This window comes from Alosa sapidissima, chromosome 5 (assembly GCF_018492685.1).
Source record: "Alosa sapidissima isolate fAloSap1 chromosome 5, fAloSap1.pri, whole genome shotgun sequence".
In the NCBI taxonomy this organism is placed as follows: Eukaryota; Metazoa; Chordata; class Actinopteri; order Clupeiformes; family Clupeidae; genus Alosa; species Alosa sapidissima.
Window position 1 is genome coordinate 19,250,869 of NC_055961.1, and position 19,125 is coordinate 19,269,993.

Below are 19,125 nucleotides of genomic sequence, written 5' to 3' on the forward strand. Positions count from 1 at the left end.
TCAACCTTAAAGAAACACCATGGAAGAATTTATACCTGCGCCTTGGCATCAATATTCAAGGCGCTAAGACTGTACCCAGTTAGTCAAAAACTGACTAAAAGGGTCATGATCGTTAGTCAAAAACTGACTAAAAGGGTCATGATCCTACCCGATCAACATTACATTGTGCAATATCAAGTGTTCCAGGCGTGCATTGGCAATGTCAGAGATGTCATTCTGTATTATAAGTCAGTGAAACCGTTATTTTAGGGTCAAAGAACTACATTTTAAAGGGCGGATTTTATACTGCACTATCACTGCATTTTAAGTCATATTTATAGTACAAACTTATTTAAACATTTATTATTGTTTTTTATTGCTCTTATTAGTGTTTTGTTAATAATAATAATAATAATAATAATAATAGTAATAATAATAATAATAGTAATAATAATAATAATAATAATAATAATAATAATAATAATAATAATAAGCTTTATTTGTATAGCACCTTTTATACACAGAATGCAGCTCAAAGTGCTTGGTAATATACATACAGTTAAACCCAAAATTATTCATACCCCTGGCAAATAGCGATTTAATGTTGACCCATGTTGATTTTCTCTTGACCAATATGTTTGCTCTGACAGAGATGACACCAGCACCATGTCTAAAGTGTGTAAGACAATGCGGTAGAAACACAAAAAATGTAAAAACATAATTCTTTTTAAATAAATAAATCTTTTTAACATTTTTATGGAAAATAGCATGTCCAAAATTATTCATGCCCTTTTTAATTTGGGAATAATTAACTAAATACAAACACAGACACATACACTCTTTCTCTCTCTTTCACTCTCTCTCTCTCTCGCTGTCACACACACACATTATATTTCATATCTCATTATATTTCATATCTTATTTTATGTTTTGCACAACATAGGTGGAGATGCATCAATGTTTTGGTTTGTTTGTTTGTTTGTGCATCTTTATTATACAATGTCACTAAATATACTTAATGAGTTGACTTGTGTACCATGTAAAAAAATCCACAGTTAACCAAACGTACTCCTCAGATGCCTTTATTGTGGCAATATCCTGTCTCAAATGATCCCACAGGGCATTTTGATTTATTTCTCTTATTCTAAATATCCAACCTAGGCCTATTTCTGATATCCTATTGCATTTATGAGTTTGATACATTTGTGCCACTTCCTATCTAGGTTGCTTAGGTCAGTGTTTTTCAACCACTGTGCCGGGGCACACTAGTGTGCCGTGAGAGATCATCAGGTGTGCCGCAGAAAATTACCAAAATGTCACTCACTGGTCCAGAAAAGCAACTGTTGCATCAAAGAATTTATAATCACATGCTCTCATTGATTGTATGATTGCACTATTTGTGGTATGCAGGCATTGTACAACGGGGGCCCCATATCCAGTACAGAATCATCACATATCCAGTTCATAACAACAATTAAATTAGATATAGTCACCTACAAATGAAACAGAGGGCGCTTGTTTTATTGAGCAGGTCTTGCATAGAAGCCATAATAAGGCCATATCTGTGTATTATTTAAAATTTTAGGCTATAGTATGTTTATTTTTTCTTCACACAGGATGTTAGTGTGCCTAGGACATTTTAAGTGTCAGAAGTGTGCCGTGGCACAAAAAAGGTTGCAAAACACTGGCTTAGGTTGCTTTCTATCTGCTTAATGTAGCCATAGGGCATAGTTTCTGCTACTGTCATCCACATGAGTCAGGACAGTTAGAAATCCAAACAGGTCCATCCACTTAACAATTATAAGTTTAACCATGTTTTAAAAAACAAAACAAAACAACAAAAAAACACTAGCTGAATCAAATTGTTGGATATTATCTTATAAACCTGAGAGGTAAAGTCCTCATAATACTGGATTTCATGATGTTAGCCAATTAAATTCAAAAAGAGCATGTTAGTAGCACTAAGATTCTGTTAATGTTTTGGTGAGTGATGGCTAGGCTACTATTAGGTGTAAAATAGCATTTCATATAACTCAATGGGTTGGCCCCGCCCGTCCTATCCCGGCGGCAACTCAAATCAATATCTGCCACGCCTCTGTGTGGAGAGGTCCTTCCAAGCCACTTCAGCCAAGAGACAAGATCATGATGGCAGGTGATTAGGTAGGCTATCTCACGCTCCTAGTTCAAGAGCTTACTGAAAGTAGCCTAAGCACTCAAGAAATCGTAGAAATAGCTTAGGCTTAGATCTAAGTGCCAAATAATGGCGCAAGCAGGCGAACTTAACTAACTGCTAGTGTAGGCCTACTAACAAGAGAAAAGTGACGACAGCCTGACCAACCCTTCATTCCAATTAGACTACGCACAACCTGATCTACTATTACGGTCGCTCCGCTGTAATTATAATTCTTGAAATACCAAATCGTGTAGGCCTACGCGGTGGCTGGCGGTGAGGTCATCTTAGGTATTTCCCCTTTTCCCCCAACTCAAAGCGTGCTGTGTAGGCTAGGCTAAGCATTTCACTTTAGAAGTGTAGGCCTTTATCAATGTCAATTTTGTCAGAATGGCATGAAGGTGTTTATGAAAGGCCATTTTAAGTAGGCCTTGGACCAACACTTTTATAAGCGAGAACATGACATTTTTAGAGTGAAGAAATTAAAGGCGCGATCTCTCACTCTCTCTCGCTCACTCTTTCTCCTTTTTTTTGTTGGCAGATTTCAATATCGGGTAAACCTAGACCGGTTTGCCTGCTATAGCTCAATGTTCGAAAGTGTGAAACCGGTCGAACAGGACTGCACTCAGGCCTCTACATAAACGCTGTGCGGTCGCCTTCCTTCACCTGAACAGAACCGTCGGTGTACCAGACTTTCATGATGCTGCTTTTGATTGGCTCAATCGTTGTACTTGTCGGAGTTTACATGCTTTTGGTGGAAACCATCTTCAAAAGCTCAGAATGTAAGAGTTCATCTGACATGGTTGGAAAAACGGTCATCATAACAGGTAAGCCTATGTGATCATTTGAATACATTTTCCATGTGTTATCCTTATTGTAAATAGGCCTACATTTTGGCATTAGGCTATCATAATGCCAACATTGATCATGATGTCAAATGTAAGACTAAACCTTGTGGACTACATAGGCTGAACTGTAACGTTATGTCACTCACTATTTGTTTAGTCTGTCTTATGTTCAAGTCATATTTCAAGCACTGCGTGTGCCTGGAATTCTGGAGATAGCTTAGGCCCATATAGTGGGCGCGGGCTGACTTGGGAGAGCCTACTGGTCTTATTTGCATATTGGCTAACCGCAAATGGCGAAGTTGCTCCTATAAGCGGCTGTTACATTCTACTCCGTTTCTCTGCTTCACCTTGACATTTGTAAATCTATTTGAAATGATGGTTATAATCCATTGTCTTTTTAGGAGGAAACACTGGAATTGGGAAAGCCACTGCCTGTGAATTGGCTAGAAGAGGAGCCAGGGTCATCTTGTCCTGCAGAAACAAGCAAAAAGCTGAGGAGGCTATTAAGGATATCGAGCTGGTACTTTGTCGTGTCTTTGTCATGATGTTGTCAGTATGTTTTGGAAATGCTGTTTGTGCATAAGTGCACAAATATAAAATAAGTGCAACTGTAAGTTAATGAACTACAGACACTTACCGCTACATAACATTTCATCATCAGGAGACTGGAAGCACTGATGTGGTCTACATGCAGCTAGACCTGGCCAACCTCAAGGCTGTCCGCACCTTTGCAGAGACCTTCCTGAAGACGGAGTCCAGATTGGATTTGCTTATCAACAATGCTGGTATACATCTCTTCCCTAGTACCTTACATGTAGTAGTAGCTCAGGAGTCAATGAGTCAGTTTAGTACAGAAGTGTAAGAACTGATTTGAGTTTGGAGGTCAAAGGTCAAACTCGCTGCCCTCATGTCTCATTCTTGTGAAGGCCATATCTCAAGAATGCATCGAGGCACACTCTTCAAATTTGGTATTCATTCACATGGACTAAAATATCAGATGGTTAGATTGTATAGGTCAGATGTTACAGTTGACTCAAATCAGTTTTATTCACATATCCCAATAAAATCACCATATGTAACAACCATCCAATCAGAACAAATTAAACCAGTCATGTGACTACCCACCCATATATACCTGTAAAACATGCCCCACATATCAAAACATTAACCGTCCCCTGTATTAAAATGCTCTTTTAATCAATACTACGTGTTGCTGACACCTCACGATGCACCTACACTTCAACATTTTTATTACATTCTTTTGAACTCTATAATCGAGGTATTTACATGCCTCACCAAACAAATGTATATTGACCAAAAAAATCACCGCAATGCGGTAATTCCATAGACTGTATGAAACGCTTAATTGTAAGTGCTCGCCATTGTTATTATTCGATTTGATCATGTTTGGGTTTCCGTAGGTCTCGTGGGGGATGGGCGCACTGAGGATGGTTTTGGGATCCAGTTCGGGGTCAACCATCTGGGTCACTTTCTGCTCACATGTCTCCTGCTGGACCGCCTGAAAGAGGCCCCTTCGAGCCGTGTGATCACCTTGTCCTCCATGGCCCACCGCTGGGGCAAGATCGACTTGGATGCCCTTGTGGCCAACAAGGACCTGGGCACCGGCCGTTATAGCTGGCAGTTCTTCCTGGCCTACTGCAACAGTAAACTGTGTAACGCTCTGTTCACCCACGAGCTGGCCAAGAGACTGAAGGGCACCAATGTCACCTGTTATAGTGTTCACCCTGGTAAGCCAATACTCTCCCACACACACACAGATCTCTTGTCTCTTAGTCAAACATGTGTTCTATCGATTTATCGATCGTCAAAAGTATTACATATGTAAAAATACATTCAGGTGATGGTAGTTCCCTTAAAAAGTTTAATTTTAACACTGGACTAAAAGGATTAAAAGGTACTAAACGTTTCGGTGTTCATCCAAACACCATCATCAGTCTACACCCAACAGTTTTCTATATCCTGGACAGAGACAATGGATGGTTTGAAAGGGGGGTTAATGAGGCCATCTATGTCAAAGTAGAACGACCCTCATTAAATAGGAGACATCACTGGTCCCCAGCTTACAATGCTGTATTAAAAGTCCTCAGCGCTTAGAGACAAACCCACTTGCTCCACCTCACAGACAGGGGAAGGGGTACCGCAAGATGCTGAGAACACCATCTTCTCTGGCAAGCACACATGGACTGAATCTCACTCATTCCTAAGGTCTAAGCCCTGAACCCTCAAAGACGTTTGCGAGGGTGTAGGGGTTCAAAACGCTAATAACAGGAATGGGACCGCATCTGTGACCGATCATTAAATTGACAACACATTTCAAACACGTTTTATGACAGTTTACTGATGTTTTTTTTTTTCAAGCTTCCAGCCTCCCTTTGGGTAACCCCTTGTTTCAAGTCACCAAGCTATGAATTGTAGGTAAAATGTGCATAGATGCAGACTTACAGAAAGGGTGTGAGCGATCAAGCACTTCACAATTTCGCAGTGTGACAGCCCTAAGCCCTCACGAAGTTCGCGGGAACGCGCATCAAAGTGTGTGAGTTTGAAAGACGAAGATCCAAGGGGATCGAAACGTTGTTTTTAAATTAATAAAGTTTATATTTTCGAGCAGTTGCAGTGTGCAGACCACACTTTTTCTAGAGTTTGAAAGAATACCATATCTATGAGGAAATTCACCTCTTTTTATTCTTATTTCCTGTGTTTGTGCACAATCAGGCGTTGTGAAGACGGAGCTGTCACGCCACGTCAGCCTGTGGCAGATGGTGTTCGTTGACCCCATATCCCGGCTCTTCTTCCTGGACCCCAAGGCCGGCGCCCAAACCACTCTGCACTGTGCCCTTCAGGAGGGCATCGAGCCCCTGAGCGGACGCTACTTTGCCTGCTGCACCGTACAGGAACCGTGCTCCAATGCCACGGACGACGCTGTGGCCAAGAAGCTGTGGGACGTCAGCGAGAGGTTGTGTGGACTGAGTGACACGTCGTGAGAAAGACCAAAGGCACTTTGGGCAGAGTGGAATTGCTCACTTCTTGGTGATGAGTGTTTTGAGGACACTTGTTTTTTGGTACATCTTCATCTCTTCATGTAGATCACAATGGAGTTGTGTTTTTGGTGTTTTGTCATGTCTGTTGAATTATTTTGTATGCACATTGTGACTTTTTTATATATTGATTTATCCTATGTATTGTGTAAATAAAGCTATGGTTATTGAAGGTTACGGAGTCCCTGGGAGTTTTTATTACCTCCATTGGAAAAAGCATTTAGTCTAGGTTTACTCCATGCATAGGAAACTGGCCATTAGTGTGTAGTATGGACTTTGAGTCGGCATTTCTTCAACAACAGCAGTGACACAACTGGACGTCTTGAATCCTTTCCTTGATGCCGTGTGCCCTTGAGACCTTGCCTTGTGCCAGAAGACGGGTCTATCAGGATGATCAGGAGCTTACTGTCTACTTGCTCTGTGTGCACAAGTGTCGGTATGCTCCATGTACGTGACAATGTGCAGGCAACACCGAAACAAAGCCAAAGAAAACATCGCCCCAGGTGGGCTTCAACAGAACGCTTAGGGCGCATTTAAAGTATGTGGTTTTGTGATAAACCTGGGTACGTTCACTCAGAGCAACAGCTAAAGTACCGGTATGTGGTTTTGTGACAAACCTGGGTACGTTCACTCAAGACTTAAAAGTAACTGGTAAACTTAATAGAAGAATATGGCTTTGTTTTGGAAGGAGATTGAAGTATTATTAAGTTTTTCCTGTTTCAGATCTGCACAGGAGAGGTGTTTAACTCCTTGTGCTATAGGTAGGGGGTTTCCCACAGCGGTCAATCAACAACCAAGCATATTCACCATCAAAAACAATACCAAAGAAGCAACCTTTGTAGGCAAAAAAACATCACCAACAGAGCAGCCTTCGAGAGCATTTCACTGGAGTTATCAAACAGGCACCTTTGTCGTTTTTCATTGAATTAGGCCGACGACACCTCCAGAAGGCTGGCATCGGAGGTTTACCCCTAATTCTGAGATAAACCATCTCGGTTAGTCAGTAAATTGGGGGTATCCCCCAGAAGTAGGTTTGCGGATATGTCCCCCATGTCTGACTGAGCTGCAGTGGTATAGTCATATTTTAATGCTGTCCAAGTCACTTATTGAGTAACATTCATTAAAACACATTAAATATTGCTTCTATTTCTTTCATAAAATTTATTTTGATTTGTACAAGGTAGATACACATTTCAAACACAACTTAGACATACATGACTTTTTTTTCTGACATAGTTGTAGAGACATCATGGGTACGGACACTCCTAGCAGCGTGGAATGCAATACTGAGAATGAAGAATAAAACTCTCTGTAAGGCTTGCCACAATCTCACTAATGGCCACCTTACACCAAACAACTTTGACAAGATTTGGGAAAGATTCTTGAAAGATTGTAGTCTTTTAACTAATGCCTCCCATTCAAGCTTTACTCAAAAGACTCCAATCTTTGCTGAATCTTTCCCAAATCTTGCCAAAGTTGTTTGGTGTAAGGCGGCCATTAAGCGTTAACAAAAAACATCAATACTGATGCAGAAGGGGGACTAGGCTACAGAGAACAAAACATTCAGACATCAAAGAGATCAAGGTCGTATCTACCAGTAAAACAGCCCCCCTCCCCATATTCAAGAATCCAAATATGTTTCCGTCTAAAATAATGTTGTGCACTCTGAAACACTGAGGCTTTAAGGCGTTTTTTCATTCAATCCACAAGCAAACCCATAAACACAAACTATTAAGGCATTATCAGCTGTCTCTTGCTCTCAATTCATCTTAAACGTTTACTAAGTCTGAGAAAATAAATTATACAAACACAATGAAAATGAAAGATACTAGACTTACAACATCTCCATAACTGAAGAGAACCAAAGCCACTAATACTGTAACGAATTGAAGATTAAAAGTGCTTAAGAGAACAGACTAAAACTTTTCCAAATGATGCATCTATTTCAGAAATTCCTAAACATCTCATCCTAATATAAACCAACAGTATTAAAAACAATTAATAAAACAAAAAAAGCTAATAAACATGTGAGTCTTGTGTTTAGCTTAAATGTTAGTTCAAATATAGACATGTACACACTGAAGCATTTTCTAGAACACACGCAGACACACACACACACACACACACACACACACATACAGTATATACATACACATATATATATATGTATGTATATGTATGTATGTATGAATTTATGTATAAATCCATGAAATCATGAACTTTCTAATTGCCACATTTCCCTTCTCTTTCTGAGGTGTCGTTGAGGTTCCAGCCTCAAGCCTTTCTTGATCCTCACCCTTGTTCCGGCTCTTCAGCTTGTGGAGACCAGGCCAGTCAGCTGTGGAGAACTGACCAGTCGCTGGTGGAGAACTGACCAGTCAGCTGTGGAGAACTGACCAGTCGCTGGTGGAGAACTGACCAGTCAGCTGTGGAGAACTGACCAGTCGCTGGTGGAGAACTGACCAGTCAGCTGTGGAGAACTGGCCAGTCGCTGGTGGAGACCGGACCAGTCACTGGTGGTGGGCAGCTACCAGCCACTGGAATGTATGGAAAGTGTTCCTGCAACAAATCAGATCTAACCGCCCGGCCATAAAGGTGCTCTCTAGAATGTCTCTTCCTCTTAGATCAGGTGTTACTAGTCCCAGCCCAGTTCCGGTCAGCCTGTAGATCTAGTCCATTCTGTGCTTACCCCGCAGACCCCCCCCCCCCCCCCCCCTTCATCCAAGGACCCTCCTCATGTGTGCGTCTTCAACGGCTACTTGTCAAAGTCCCCCACTGATAGTCAAACAACAACAGAGGACAGAAATCACAGGAACATCAGGAATGTAGGGAAACTGGATCAGAGGTTTAGGAGATAGTAGAAATGGAAGGGTCATAGTTAAAGGGTCAAAAAGGTGAAGGCAGAGGTCATCATCACCTTCCAGTCATCTGAGCCTTGATCGAGGTCACACAGATGCACACACACACACACACACACACACACGAACACACACACACACACACACACACACAGGCCCTGGTGTTGACTCCATTCCCCTCCTAACGCCTAGGAAGCTAGACTCTAGCAGCAGTGCCTGCCTGCATAGACCCAGAATGCCACTTCCAGGGGTGAGAGGGGCCAACGCCAGGTGACAGGAAGGACCGATGTCAGGGGTCAGAGGTCAGGATCAATGCCGGGGTTAAGGGGTGACGATGGTGACTGTGATGGTGGCGCTAAAGGCAGGGTGGGGTGCCCGGAATCCTCACACCAGTGTGACCTCCACCTCCTCTCTCTTCTGCACCTGACCCTGAGCCTGCTGCTTGGGGGGAGGGGGCGGCGGGGCTGCTCGCACCTGCTCAGAGAGAGAGAGAGAGAGAGAGAGAGAGAGAGAGCGGGAGAGAGAGCGAGAGAGAGAGAGCGAGAGAGAAAAAAGTACAGAATAGTTCAGATCACACCACCCAGCACACACAGGTGACATCACGGCACAGGTGAGTCTGCACAAAGGCGGCCTGTCTTACTGGTCTGAAGGTCCCGGCCACGCCCTCTGATGGGTATCTGGGTGGTGGGGTGGAGCCGTGGGAGTGGCCTTAAGGGAGAGAGACATAGAGATGAAGGGAGAGAGGAAATGAGATGTGTATTCAAGGTGTCAGAGTAACTGAACTGAGTGACAGGGAGGTGAGGGAAACGAAGGCCCTGTTCACATTCAGCCTGCCAAGTCTATCTAGCACAGCTACAGCTACTGCTACAGCTACCGCTGCTGCTACTGCTGCTGCTACCGCTGCTGCTACTGCTGCTGCTGCTGCTGCTGCTGCCGCTGCTACCGCTACTGCTGCTACCGCTACTGCTGCTGCTACTGCTACTTCTACTTCTACTGCTACTTCTACTGCTACCGCTGCCGCTGCCGCTACTGCTGCTGCTACCGCTACTGCTGCTGCTACCGCTACTGCTGCTGCTACTGCTACTGCTACTGCTACTTCTACTGCTACTGCTGCTGCTACTGCTACTGCTACTGCTGCTGCTGCTGCTACTGCTACTGCTACTGCTACCGCTGCCACTGCTGCTGCTGCTGCTACTGCTACTGCTACTGCTACTTCTACTGCTACTGCTACCGCTGCTGCTACTGCTGCTGCTACCGCTACTGCTGCTACTGCTACCGCTACTGCTACAGCTACTTCTACTTCTACTGCTACTGCTACCGCTGCCGCTGCTGCTACTGCTGCTGCTGCTGCTACTGCTACTGCTACTGCTACTGCTACTTCTACTGCTACTGCTACCGCTGCTGCTACTGCTGCTGCTACCGCTACCGCTGCTACTGCTACCGCTACTGCTACAGCTACTTCTACTTCTACTGCTACTGCTACTGCTACCGCTGCCGCTGCCGCTGCTGCTACTGCTGCTGCTACTGCTACTGCTGCTGCTACTGCTACTGCTACTTCTACTGCTACTGCTACTGCTGCCGCTGCCACTGCTGCTGCTACTGCTACTGCTACTGCTACCGCTGCTACTGCTGCTGCTGCTGCTACTGCTACTGCTACTGCTACTGCTACCGCTGCTGCTACTGCTGCTGCTACCGCTACTGCTGCTACTGCTACCGCTACTGCTACAGCTACTGCTGCTGCTACTGCTACTAATGCTGCTGCTGCTGCTGCTACCGCTACTGCTACTGCTACAGCTACTGCTGCTGCTACTGCTACTGCTACTTCTACTGCTACTACTACCGCTACTACTACTGCTACTGCTACTGCTACTTCTACTGCTGCTGCTACCGCTGCTGCTGCTGCTACTGCTACTGCTACTGCTACTGCTGCCGCTGCTACTGCTGCTGCTACTGCTACTGCTACCGCTGCTACTGCTGCTGCTGCTGCTACTGCTACCGTTGCTGCTACTGCTGCTGCTACCGCTACTGCTGCTACTGCTACCGCTACTGCTACAGCTACTGCTGCTGCTACTGCTACTAATGCTGCTGCTGCTGCTACTGCTACCGCTACTACTACAGCTACTGCTGCTGCTACTGCTACTGCTACTGCTACTGCTACAGCTACTGCTACTTCTACTGCTACCGCTGCTGCTACTGCTGCTACATCTACTGCTACTGCTACTGCCAGGGGCGGACTGGGACCAAAAATCGGCCCTGGCATATTTGGCCCAAGCGGCCCTCAAATTGGTGGGGCACACCTAATTAAATACAAAATCTTTACATTTCCCTTAAATACGCATATATTTTCAACTGTCATGGAGCACTGAAAGAGATGTAGGCCTCATTGGATATCTCTCTGACTGATCAGAGGTAGGCATGGAGCATATGATCTCCATTCAAGTAGGCTAACAAGCAATTATTAAATAAGAGTTTCTGCTTGAATTCAAAGTATCATTTCAATTATTCAATAGGCTACAATTGACAGCAGTACCAAAAATGACTGAAGCCTATGTGTAAAGAGTTAAATTACCCAGATTGTCTTTAATGTAATTTATACCAGTTATCCGTGTAGGACAACTGAAACAACACAAACAGCTGTTGCTGGAAATATTTTATTTACTGTATACTACCTACCTACATTGCTGGTACATTTTGGAACAGTACAGCTACATGAACTAATTATCTTAGTGTCTTCCAGTAGCCTATCGTATAGGTTATATATACTGTAGCTTAGTTGGCTTGTGCATGACGTGACGTTTTGTAACCTACATTTCAGTCAGTCTACAGCCTTTTAGCCCTTCTTTACCATGATAACCCTTCCAAGATAGAACCCTTCTCTACTTTGAGAGACCAACCACCACTCATGCCATCGATGTTGAATTTTGGGCGTCTGACGGAAACTGATCAATCTGACCAACAATTAACATTGATTTGACACTATTTTTCTGTCCGGGTTTGCAAATCATTCATTTAGAAAATTTAAGTTGCGCTATTTGTTATTATAATCACAGCACGGCCTTACTAAGTTATCATTAGGCTACCATATCATTATATTATCACAATTAATAAGTCATCATAATCATCATAGTCAGCATGGCATGGCATGCATGTCACAGCCTACCTGTTCTACCACTGAGTTATCATGTAGCCTCAACTAGGCTTGCACTCTCCACCTGCTCACTGTCCCTTGCTCTGTATGCTTGCTTACATCCTCGTTCAAACTCAACGAACTTCAACATGTTGCTGACATATGCTAGCCTACTTGCAATATTGCATTTTTGAAGCTTCTACATTGGTGTTAATTTTGCAAAATTGTCACTACAGGCATCCGCCGCAATTTTGTGTAGGCAACTTCGATTAACTTTTGATGCGCTCACAGAATCCTGGCTATGAGCCAAAATGGGAGGGGTGGGGCCTGACGTGAGCTGTTATTGGATCAGTCCAGTGTCAATATTGAAATGTAACCAATGGCCGCTGATTTCCATTCCTTTGGGCCGATCGTTGGCCAAAATAATTAAATTATATATATAGCCTATTCTATCGGCCCAAAAGGTGCGTCGGCCCACCGGGAAAATGCCCGGTATGCCAGATGGCCAGTCCGCCCATGGCTACTGCTACAGCTACTGGTGCTGCTACTGCTACAGCTACTGCTACCGCTGCTGCTGCTGCTACAGCTACAGCTACTGCTACTGCTACCGCTGCTGCTACTGCTGCTGCTGCTGCTACTGCTACTGCTGCTGCTACTGCTGCTACCGCTGCTGCTACTGCTGCTGCTACTGCTACTGCTGCTGCTACTGCTACTGCTGCTGCTACTGCTACTGCTACAGCTACTGCTACTGCTACCACTGCTGCTACTGCTACAGCTACTGCTACTGCTGCTGCTACTGCTGCTGCTACTGCTACTACTACTAGCAGTGCTCTCTCCAATAATACCATTTTCTTGCTTACATTACAAGACCGATCCCATTAAAATGCGTTCGTACATACATACGTAGGTGGTCATGATGATCGGATCTTGCATGTAGATTGATTGCGTTCTCACCTGGCACTAAAAGCGTGAAATGGCCAAGATCAGATTTTACCTACCAGGTGTGGACAGGGTGTATGATCACAACTACTCCTAACTGTCCCTGTCCTGGGCAAGTCTGTGGTCAGCTGTGGTTAGCGTCTCTACCTAGAGTACCCCTCACATGGGGCACTGCCGGAGGAGAGCGCCAAGTCTCTCACCGTGACCGGAGGTCTTCATCGGGGGTGGCGGCGGTCGGTGGTAGCCGTTCACCGAGCTGGAGCTGGGCGGTGGCGGGCACGGGGGGGTGGCCAGCATCACAGGGGTCACGGGGGTCACAGGGGTCACGGGGGTCACGGGGGTCACAGGCGTCCCAGGAGTGGTGGGTGGGCCTGTGTAGGGGGAGGGCGGAGCCGAAGGAGGGGCCGGGGAGGGTACCGGTGCCGGTGCTGATGCTGGAGCTGGAGGCCCATGGAGACTGGAGAGGGGGCTGAGGGAGATGGGGCTGCTGTGGGCAGTCGGAGGAGACGTGGTCTGCGGGCTCTGGAAGGACGGGGCACCTGACACCTGAAGGGCAGGGGGGGCAATAAACAAATTAATAGATTGTAGTTAGTGCCCAGCCATGCATTTAATTTGACAATATAGCACACACTTCAAGAATTAAATTTGCTTTATGATCTACTTTCCATCTATTAATGTTGCAATGTCACATCCTGAATGTTTCTTTAAAGTGTCCATGTTTTGTGATCACATTAGGTTCAATTAAAAGGTTATATAAGGGCAACAATGTAACACTGAAAGATTGCAACACTACACACACAAACACACACACATAGCCTATGTTCACGGAGGCATGTAAATGTTCTGTGAATACATTTAAAACACACACACACTTCTGTTTGCTCAAGAACACACCACATTGCGATGTTCCGGTCGTTAGAGCGTTTGTTCCAGTTAAAAAAAACAAAAGAAAAAGAGGAGGAATGCGTCAGCACATGTTCCAAGCACACGTGCCTCTGCACGCACCTTACCAGTGAGCTAACAGTTCAGCGACTCTCACAGGTGATGTGCTCTGAGATAACATACATTAATTACGAGCAGGCTTCTCAAAATACACAAATGACATCTGGAACAAAGCAGTGTCTGCTTGCTTACGTGATGAAAGTAAGCTTGGGGAAAAAGATCACTGTGTGTCTGTGTGTGAGAGAGAGAGAGTGAGGGTTAGAGTTTGTACGCATGGATGTGAATCAGTGTGTTTAGTTTGTGTTTGTTTGTGTGAGTGAGGATGAGAGTTTGTGTGTGTGTGTGTGTTTGTGTGTATATAAATCTGTGTTTTTTGTCTCTGTGTATAATAAGTTGTGTGTGTGTGTGTGTGTGTGTGTGTGTGTGTGTGTGTGTGTGAGGGTAACAATTTGTGTGTGTCTGTGTGTATAGTAAGGTGTGTGTGTGTGTGTGTGTGATTGTGGACATACAGACTTTTAAGTCTGGGCCCCAGGTGTGTGTGTGTGTGTGTGTGCGTGTAAATCAGTATTTTTTTGTAGGTATGTTGAGGTATGTGTGTGTTTGTGCGAATACAGACCTGTCAGTCTGCGCCCCAGGGAGGCACATCTCCTTTCTCAGTTGAGTGTGTGTGTGTGTGTGTGTGTGTGTGTGCGTGAGTGTGTGTGCGTGCATGTGCATGTGTGTATATGTGTGTGTGCATGTGTATGTGTGTGTGTTTGTGTGTGCGCGTGCATATGTGTGTGTGTGTGCGCATGTGTGTGTGTGTGTGTTTGTGCAGACACAGACCTGTAAGTCTGCACCCCAGGGAGACACGTCTCCATTCTCAGTGACGCATGCACGTGTGTGTGCGCATGTGTGTGTGCATATATGTGTGTGTGTGTGTGTGTGTGCACGTGTGTGTGTGTGTGTGTGTTTGTGCAGATACAGACCTGTAAGTCTGCACCCCAGGGAGACACGTCTCCGTTCTCAGTGACGCATGCACGTGTGTGTGTGCGCATGTGTGTGTGCATATATATGTGCGTGTGTGTGTGTGTGTGTTTGTGCAGATACAGACCTGTAAGTCTGCACCCCAGGGAGACACTTCTCCGTTCTCCACAGCGGTCAGGTCCTCCACCAGCACGGCGGGGAAGGCTCCGACGCGGCCGTTGAACTCGCCCTCCCAGAAGCCATCGTCCTCGTTCCTGCTGAGGATGCGGATTATGGCGCCCTCGGGGAAGGTCAGCTCGTCTTGCGTCTGAGCCTCGTAGTCGTAGAGCGCCTTGGCAAAGGTCACCGCTAGTAGACATGGAGAGAGAGACAAAGGTCAAGACAGAGAAGATAGATAGATAGATAGATAGATAGATACTTTATTGATCCCCAGGGGAAATTCAAGGTCTCAGCAGCAGCATACATACAACACAAACACATTCTTTAACAGCAGAAACAGTAATTAAAGTATATAATATAAAAACACAACTAAAAGCTGTAAGGACAGTAGAAGATAAAGAATATGCTAAATATACTAAAATACAAATTATACTAACACTTAATACAATATATAAAAATATACTAAAATACAAATTACAAAAATACAAATTATACTAACACTTAATCTAAATCAATTCTAAAAACAGTATCCACATAGTAGTGATTAATAAATCAGAGGCGCTTGCAATGACTGAGGCAGGGACTGAGCCTGTGATTCTCTGTGCATAGTAAGGTATGGTAAGGTGCTCTAAGGTGCTCTGTGTGAATGAGTGTCATGGTGGTAGTGCAATGGTGATAGTGGCCATGGTGATAGTGCAAATGAGTAAGTCAACAGTGCAACAATGCAGAAATAAAGTAAAGTAAAGTCTATATATCTATATATTTAACTATTTAAGAAAATGTATAAGTGTGGCCACAGTTCGGCTGTGGCATGGAGGGGGGGGGGGGGGGGGGGTTATGCATATGTGCTAATATGCTAATATAGGGGGGGGGGGGGGGGGGGTTATGCATATGTGCTGATGTGCTAATATAGCACGCAAACAGTGAGGCATAAAGACAGTGGTACAAGTGGCTAGTGGACAGACAGTACCAACATGGAGGGGGTGAAGAGGCAGACAGACTATGCAGAGAAGTCTATCTCTCCTCTTCCCTTAAGTGAGGCATTGAACAGTTCAATGGCCCTGGGGACAAATGACTTTCTCAGTCTGTCAGTTGTGCAAGGCAGTGAGCGAAGTCTCCAGCTGATCAGGCTCTTCTGCTTAACAATAGTGCTGTGGAGTGGGTGACACTCATTGTCCAAGATGTTGATCAGTTTGTTCAGGGTCCTTTTGTCAGATAGTGAAGTGATGCACTCCAGTTCAGCTCCAACTACAGAGCCAGCTTTCCTTACCAGCCTGTCAATTCGCCCACATCCTTCTTCCTTGTGCTTCCTCCCAAGCATACTACTGCATAGAAGAGGACGCTGGCAACAACAGACTGGTAGAACATCCTGAGGAGCTTACTGCACACATTGAAGGACCGCAGCCTCCTCAGGAAGTACAGCCTGCTCTGCCCTTTCTTGTAGAGTGTGTCAGTGTTGGCTGACCAGTCCAGTTTATTGTCCAGGAGGAGACCCAGATACTTGGAGGTGCTAACCACCTCCACATTGACCCCATCAATGTGGAATGGTAGCAGAGTGGGCTTAGACCTGCGGAAATCCACCACCATCTCCTTGTTTTTTGAAGTGTTAAGTTGAAGATGATTGAGTTTGCACCATTGCACAAAGTCCTCCACCAGGCTCCTGTACTCCTCCTCCTGCCCGTTCCTGATACACCCCACAATTGCAGTATCATCAGAAAACTTCTGCATGTGGCATGACTCGGTGTTGTAGCAGAAGTCAGATGTGTACAGGATGAACAGGACTGGAGAGAGCACAGTTCCCTGTGGCGCTCCGGTGCTGCAGATCACAGTGTCAGAGAGACAGTTCTTCAGTCTGACGAACTGTGGTCGCTCGGTCAGGTAATCTGTAATCCAGGTTACCAGGTGAGCATCCACACCCATCTGCAAGAGCTTGTCTCCCAATCTGAGGGGCTGGATGGTGTTAAAAGCACTTGAGAAATCAAAGAACATGATTCTCACAGCACTTTTCCCCTTGTCCAGGTGGGAATGTGTCCTGTGTAGAAGATAAGTGATGGCATCGTCCACGCCACTTTCTCCTGGTATGCAAACTGTAACGGGTCTAGTGCATGGCGTACCTGGGGTCTGAGCATGCCTAAGACCAATCGCTCCATTGTCTTCATCACATGTGATGTAAGAGCGACAGGTCTGTAGTCATTAAGCTCACTAGGGTGTGGCTTCTTAGGGACAGGGGTGAGACATGATGTCTTCCACAGTGTTGGAACTTGTCCAAGGCGTAGGCTCAAATTGAAGATGTGCTTCAGTGGCTCCCCCAGTTCAGCAGCACAGGCCTTGAGTAGCCTTGGGCACAGTCTGTCAGGCCCAGCTGCTTTATTGCTGCGCAATTTCTTAAGTTGGACTGAACAAGTTGGAGACTGAACAAGTTGAAGTTGGAGAACAAGAGAGAGTGAGAAGAAGTTCAAGACAGTGAGAAAGAGAGACAAAGTTCCTCATGAGGGGTGAACTTTGTTGGCTGCTCTTATATGCGAAAAACATCCATTTCATTTAGGTCATGAAAACTTAAAAAAACATGTAATTGCCTATGGGTGCCAACTGTGTGTATACACATTATCACTAGATGGCAGTATTGGTCAATAAAAAGATGCTGTCAACATATTTTATTCTTTTTGATGACTGGTGATCATTTTGACTCATCTAAAACTCTTTTGAGTGTCTCTCTGTGTGTGTGTGAGTGAGTGAGTGAGTGTGTGAGTGAGAGAGAGAGAGAGAGAGAGAAAGAGAGTCTATGTATGTGTGTCTGAGTGTATATCTCTGTAAGAGAGAGAGAGTTCACCGGAGCGACAAAGATGTAGAATTTAAGTATTTTTTATTATTAAGGTGCCAACATAAGGACTAACATTTCGACGTGTGCCACGTCTTCATCAGAGTCAAGTGTATGTCTCTGTGTCTTTTAGGGATGCAACGGTATGTTATCATATCGTACGGTATGCCCTGAACGGTACAGCACACCTAGGTGAAAAGCATACCGCGGGCCCCGCGGGTCATTCACTTTTCATTTTCAAGACCTGGTTCTGAAACACACGCCTTGTACATTCAGAGGTGCAGAGTAACGACCGAACCGATCCGAATTTCCCCAGAGTCTATCAGCACAGTGCAAACATCTGCTCCTGCTTGAGAAGAGGGGAAGCTAAAACCATTTGCATTGCACTCCTCTGTTGCAACGGCAATGACGATGGCGAGTGAAAGCGACACAGAGAAACAGAAATTTGAAGAAGCACCGTCATTTTATAAATCTGCGGTGTGGCAACATTTTGGGTTCAGCCGTTAAGTACGATGACGAAGGCAAGAAGACTGTTAACAAACAAAGCACAATGTGCAAACACTGTTTTGCAACTGTCGGCTACATTGGAGGTAACACATCTGTGATATCTCACTTACGTTATCATCACCCGGCTATATCCCTAACACAGGTGACGGAGCAGCCAAAGCTAGCTTTTAATATTGCCACAAGTAATGAGTACCCTGTTTATTTAAAACAGAAAAGGTTTGTGTGTGTGTGTGAGTGTGTGTGTGTGTGTGTGTTAGATTGTGTGTAATTGTGTAGTACGAGTTGCTCAGTTGCTCCCCTACCGCTGGCATCTTCGTTGGGCACGGTGTTTGCCCAACGAAGCAAACACCGTGCAGCTGTTGTGTGTGTGCCCTTACAGAAATTTCATGTTTCTGGCAGCAAGGTATTTGCAGCAAGGTCATATTTTCTCATGCAAATTAGGTTTCTGGGAAATTTGCAGCAATGTCATATGCAAAAAAGGTTTGTCATCAGAAGTTCACTGGACGTTTGCTATCATTGGTGGTAAGTGTGGTGGCAAATTAGTGGCAAACACATTTGCCACTAGTGGAAAACTTCTCATTGTTGCCAGATTGTTGCCACATTGTAGCCTTATTGTTGCCTCTACTTCTGGCAGTATGATCTCATTTATTTCCCACGAATCACCCACAAGTTTGCTGCAAATCTGCCGCAAACATTTCATTTTTGTAAGGGTGTGTGTGTGTGTGTGTGTGTGTGTGTGTGTGTGTGTGTGTGTGT

General features: G+C 44.8%; 2 protein-coding genes and 1 long non-coding RNA gene across 6 annotated transcripts in view; 2 read left to right on the plus strand and 1 right to left on the minus strand.

Annotated features, from left to right (window-relative positions):
- The first annotated feature begins 2,072 nt into the window (after positions 1–2,072).
- Positions 2,073–6,230, plus strand: LOC121709514 (dehydrogenase/reductase SDR family member 13-like). 2 transcript variants are annotated; one of them, XM_042092948.1, is made up of 6 exons: positions 2,073–2,139; positions 2,691–2,976; positions 3,399–3,517; positions 3,659–3,782; positions 4,419–4,745; positions 5,731–6,230. In XM_042092948.1, exons 2-6 carry the CDS (start codon positions 2,847–2,849, stop codon positions 5,997–5,999), a joined length of 969 nt encoding a protein of 322 aa, XP_041948882.1. In that variant the 5' UTR covers positions 2,073–2,139; positions 2,691–2,846; the 3' UTR covers positions 6,000–6,230. The 2 variants fall into 2 exon arrangements, with proteins under 2 accessions (XP_041948882.1, XP_041948883.1); XM_042092949.1 differs by lacking the exon at positions 2,073–2,139 and adding an exon at positions 2,200–2,440.
- A 964-nt stretch (positions 6,231–7,194) lies between these two features.
- si:ch211-176g13.8 (F-BAR and double SH3 domains protein 2) overlaps positions 7,195–19,125 on the minus strand; it is a 35,787-nt gene continuing 23,856 nt past the window's right edge. Inside the window, exons 17-20 of one of the 3 annotated variants that reach the window (XM_042094087.1) lie at positions 15,013–15,233; positions 13,178–13,523; positions 9,552–9,619; positions 7,195–9,385 (exon numbers count right to left, since the gene is read on the minus strand). In XM_042094087.1, coding sequence (XP_041950021.1) covers positions 9,296–9,385; positions 9,552–9,619; positions 13,178–13,523; positions 15,013–15,233 — 725 coding nt within the window. In that variant the 3' untranslated portion in view covers positions 7,195–9,295. Of the gene's footprint in view, positions 9,386–9,551; positions 9,620–13,177; positions 13,524–13,819; positions 14,151–14,744; positions 14,902–15,012; positions 15,234–19,125 lie in introns of those variants that run through there. The other 2 variants (XM_042094088.1, XM_042094089.1) reach the window with 2 other exon arrangements.
- Positions 15,171–17,696, plus strand: LOC121710139. The gene is made up of 2 exons (XR_006032104.1): positions 15,171–15,260; positions 17,527–17,696. It is a non-coding gene; the product is annotated as an uncharacterized LOC121710139 (long non-coding RNA).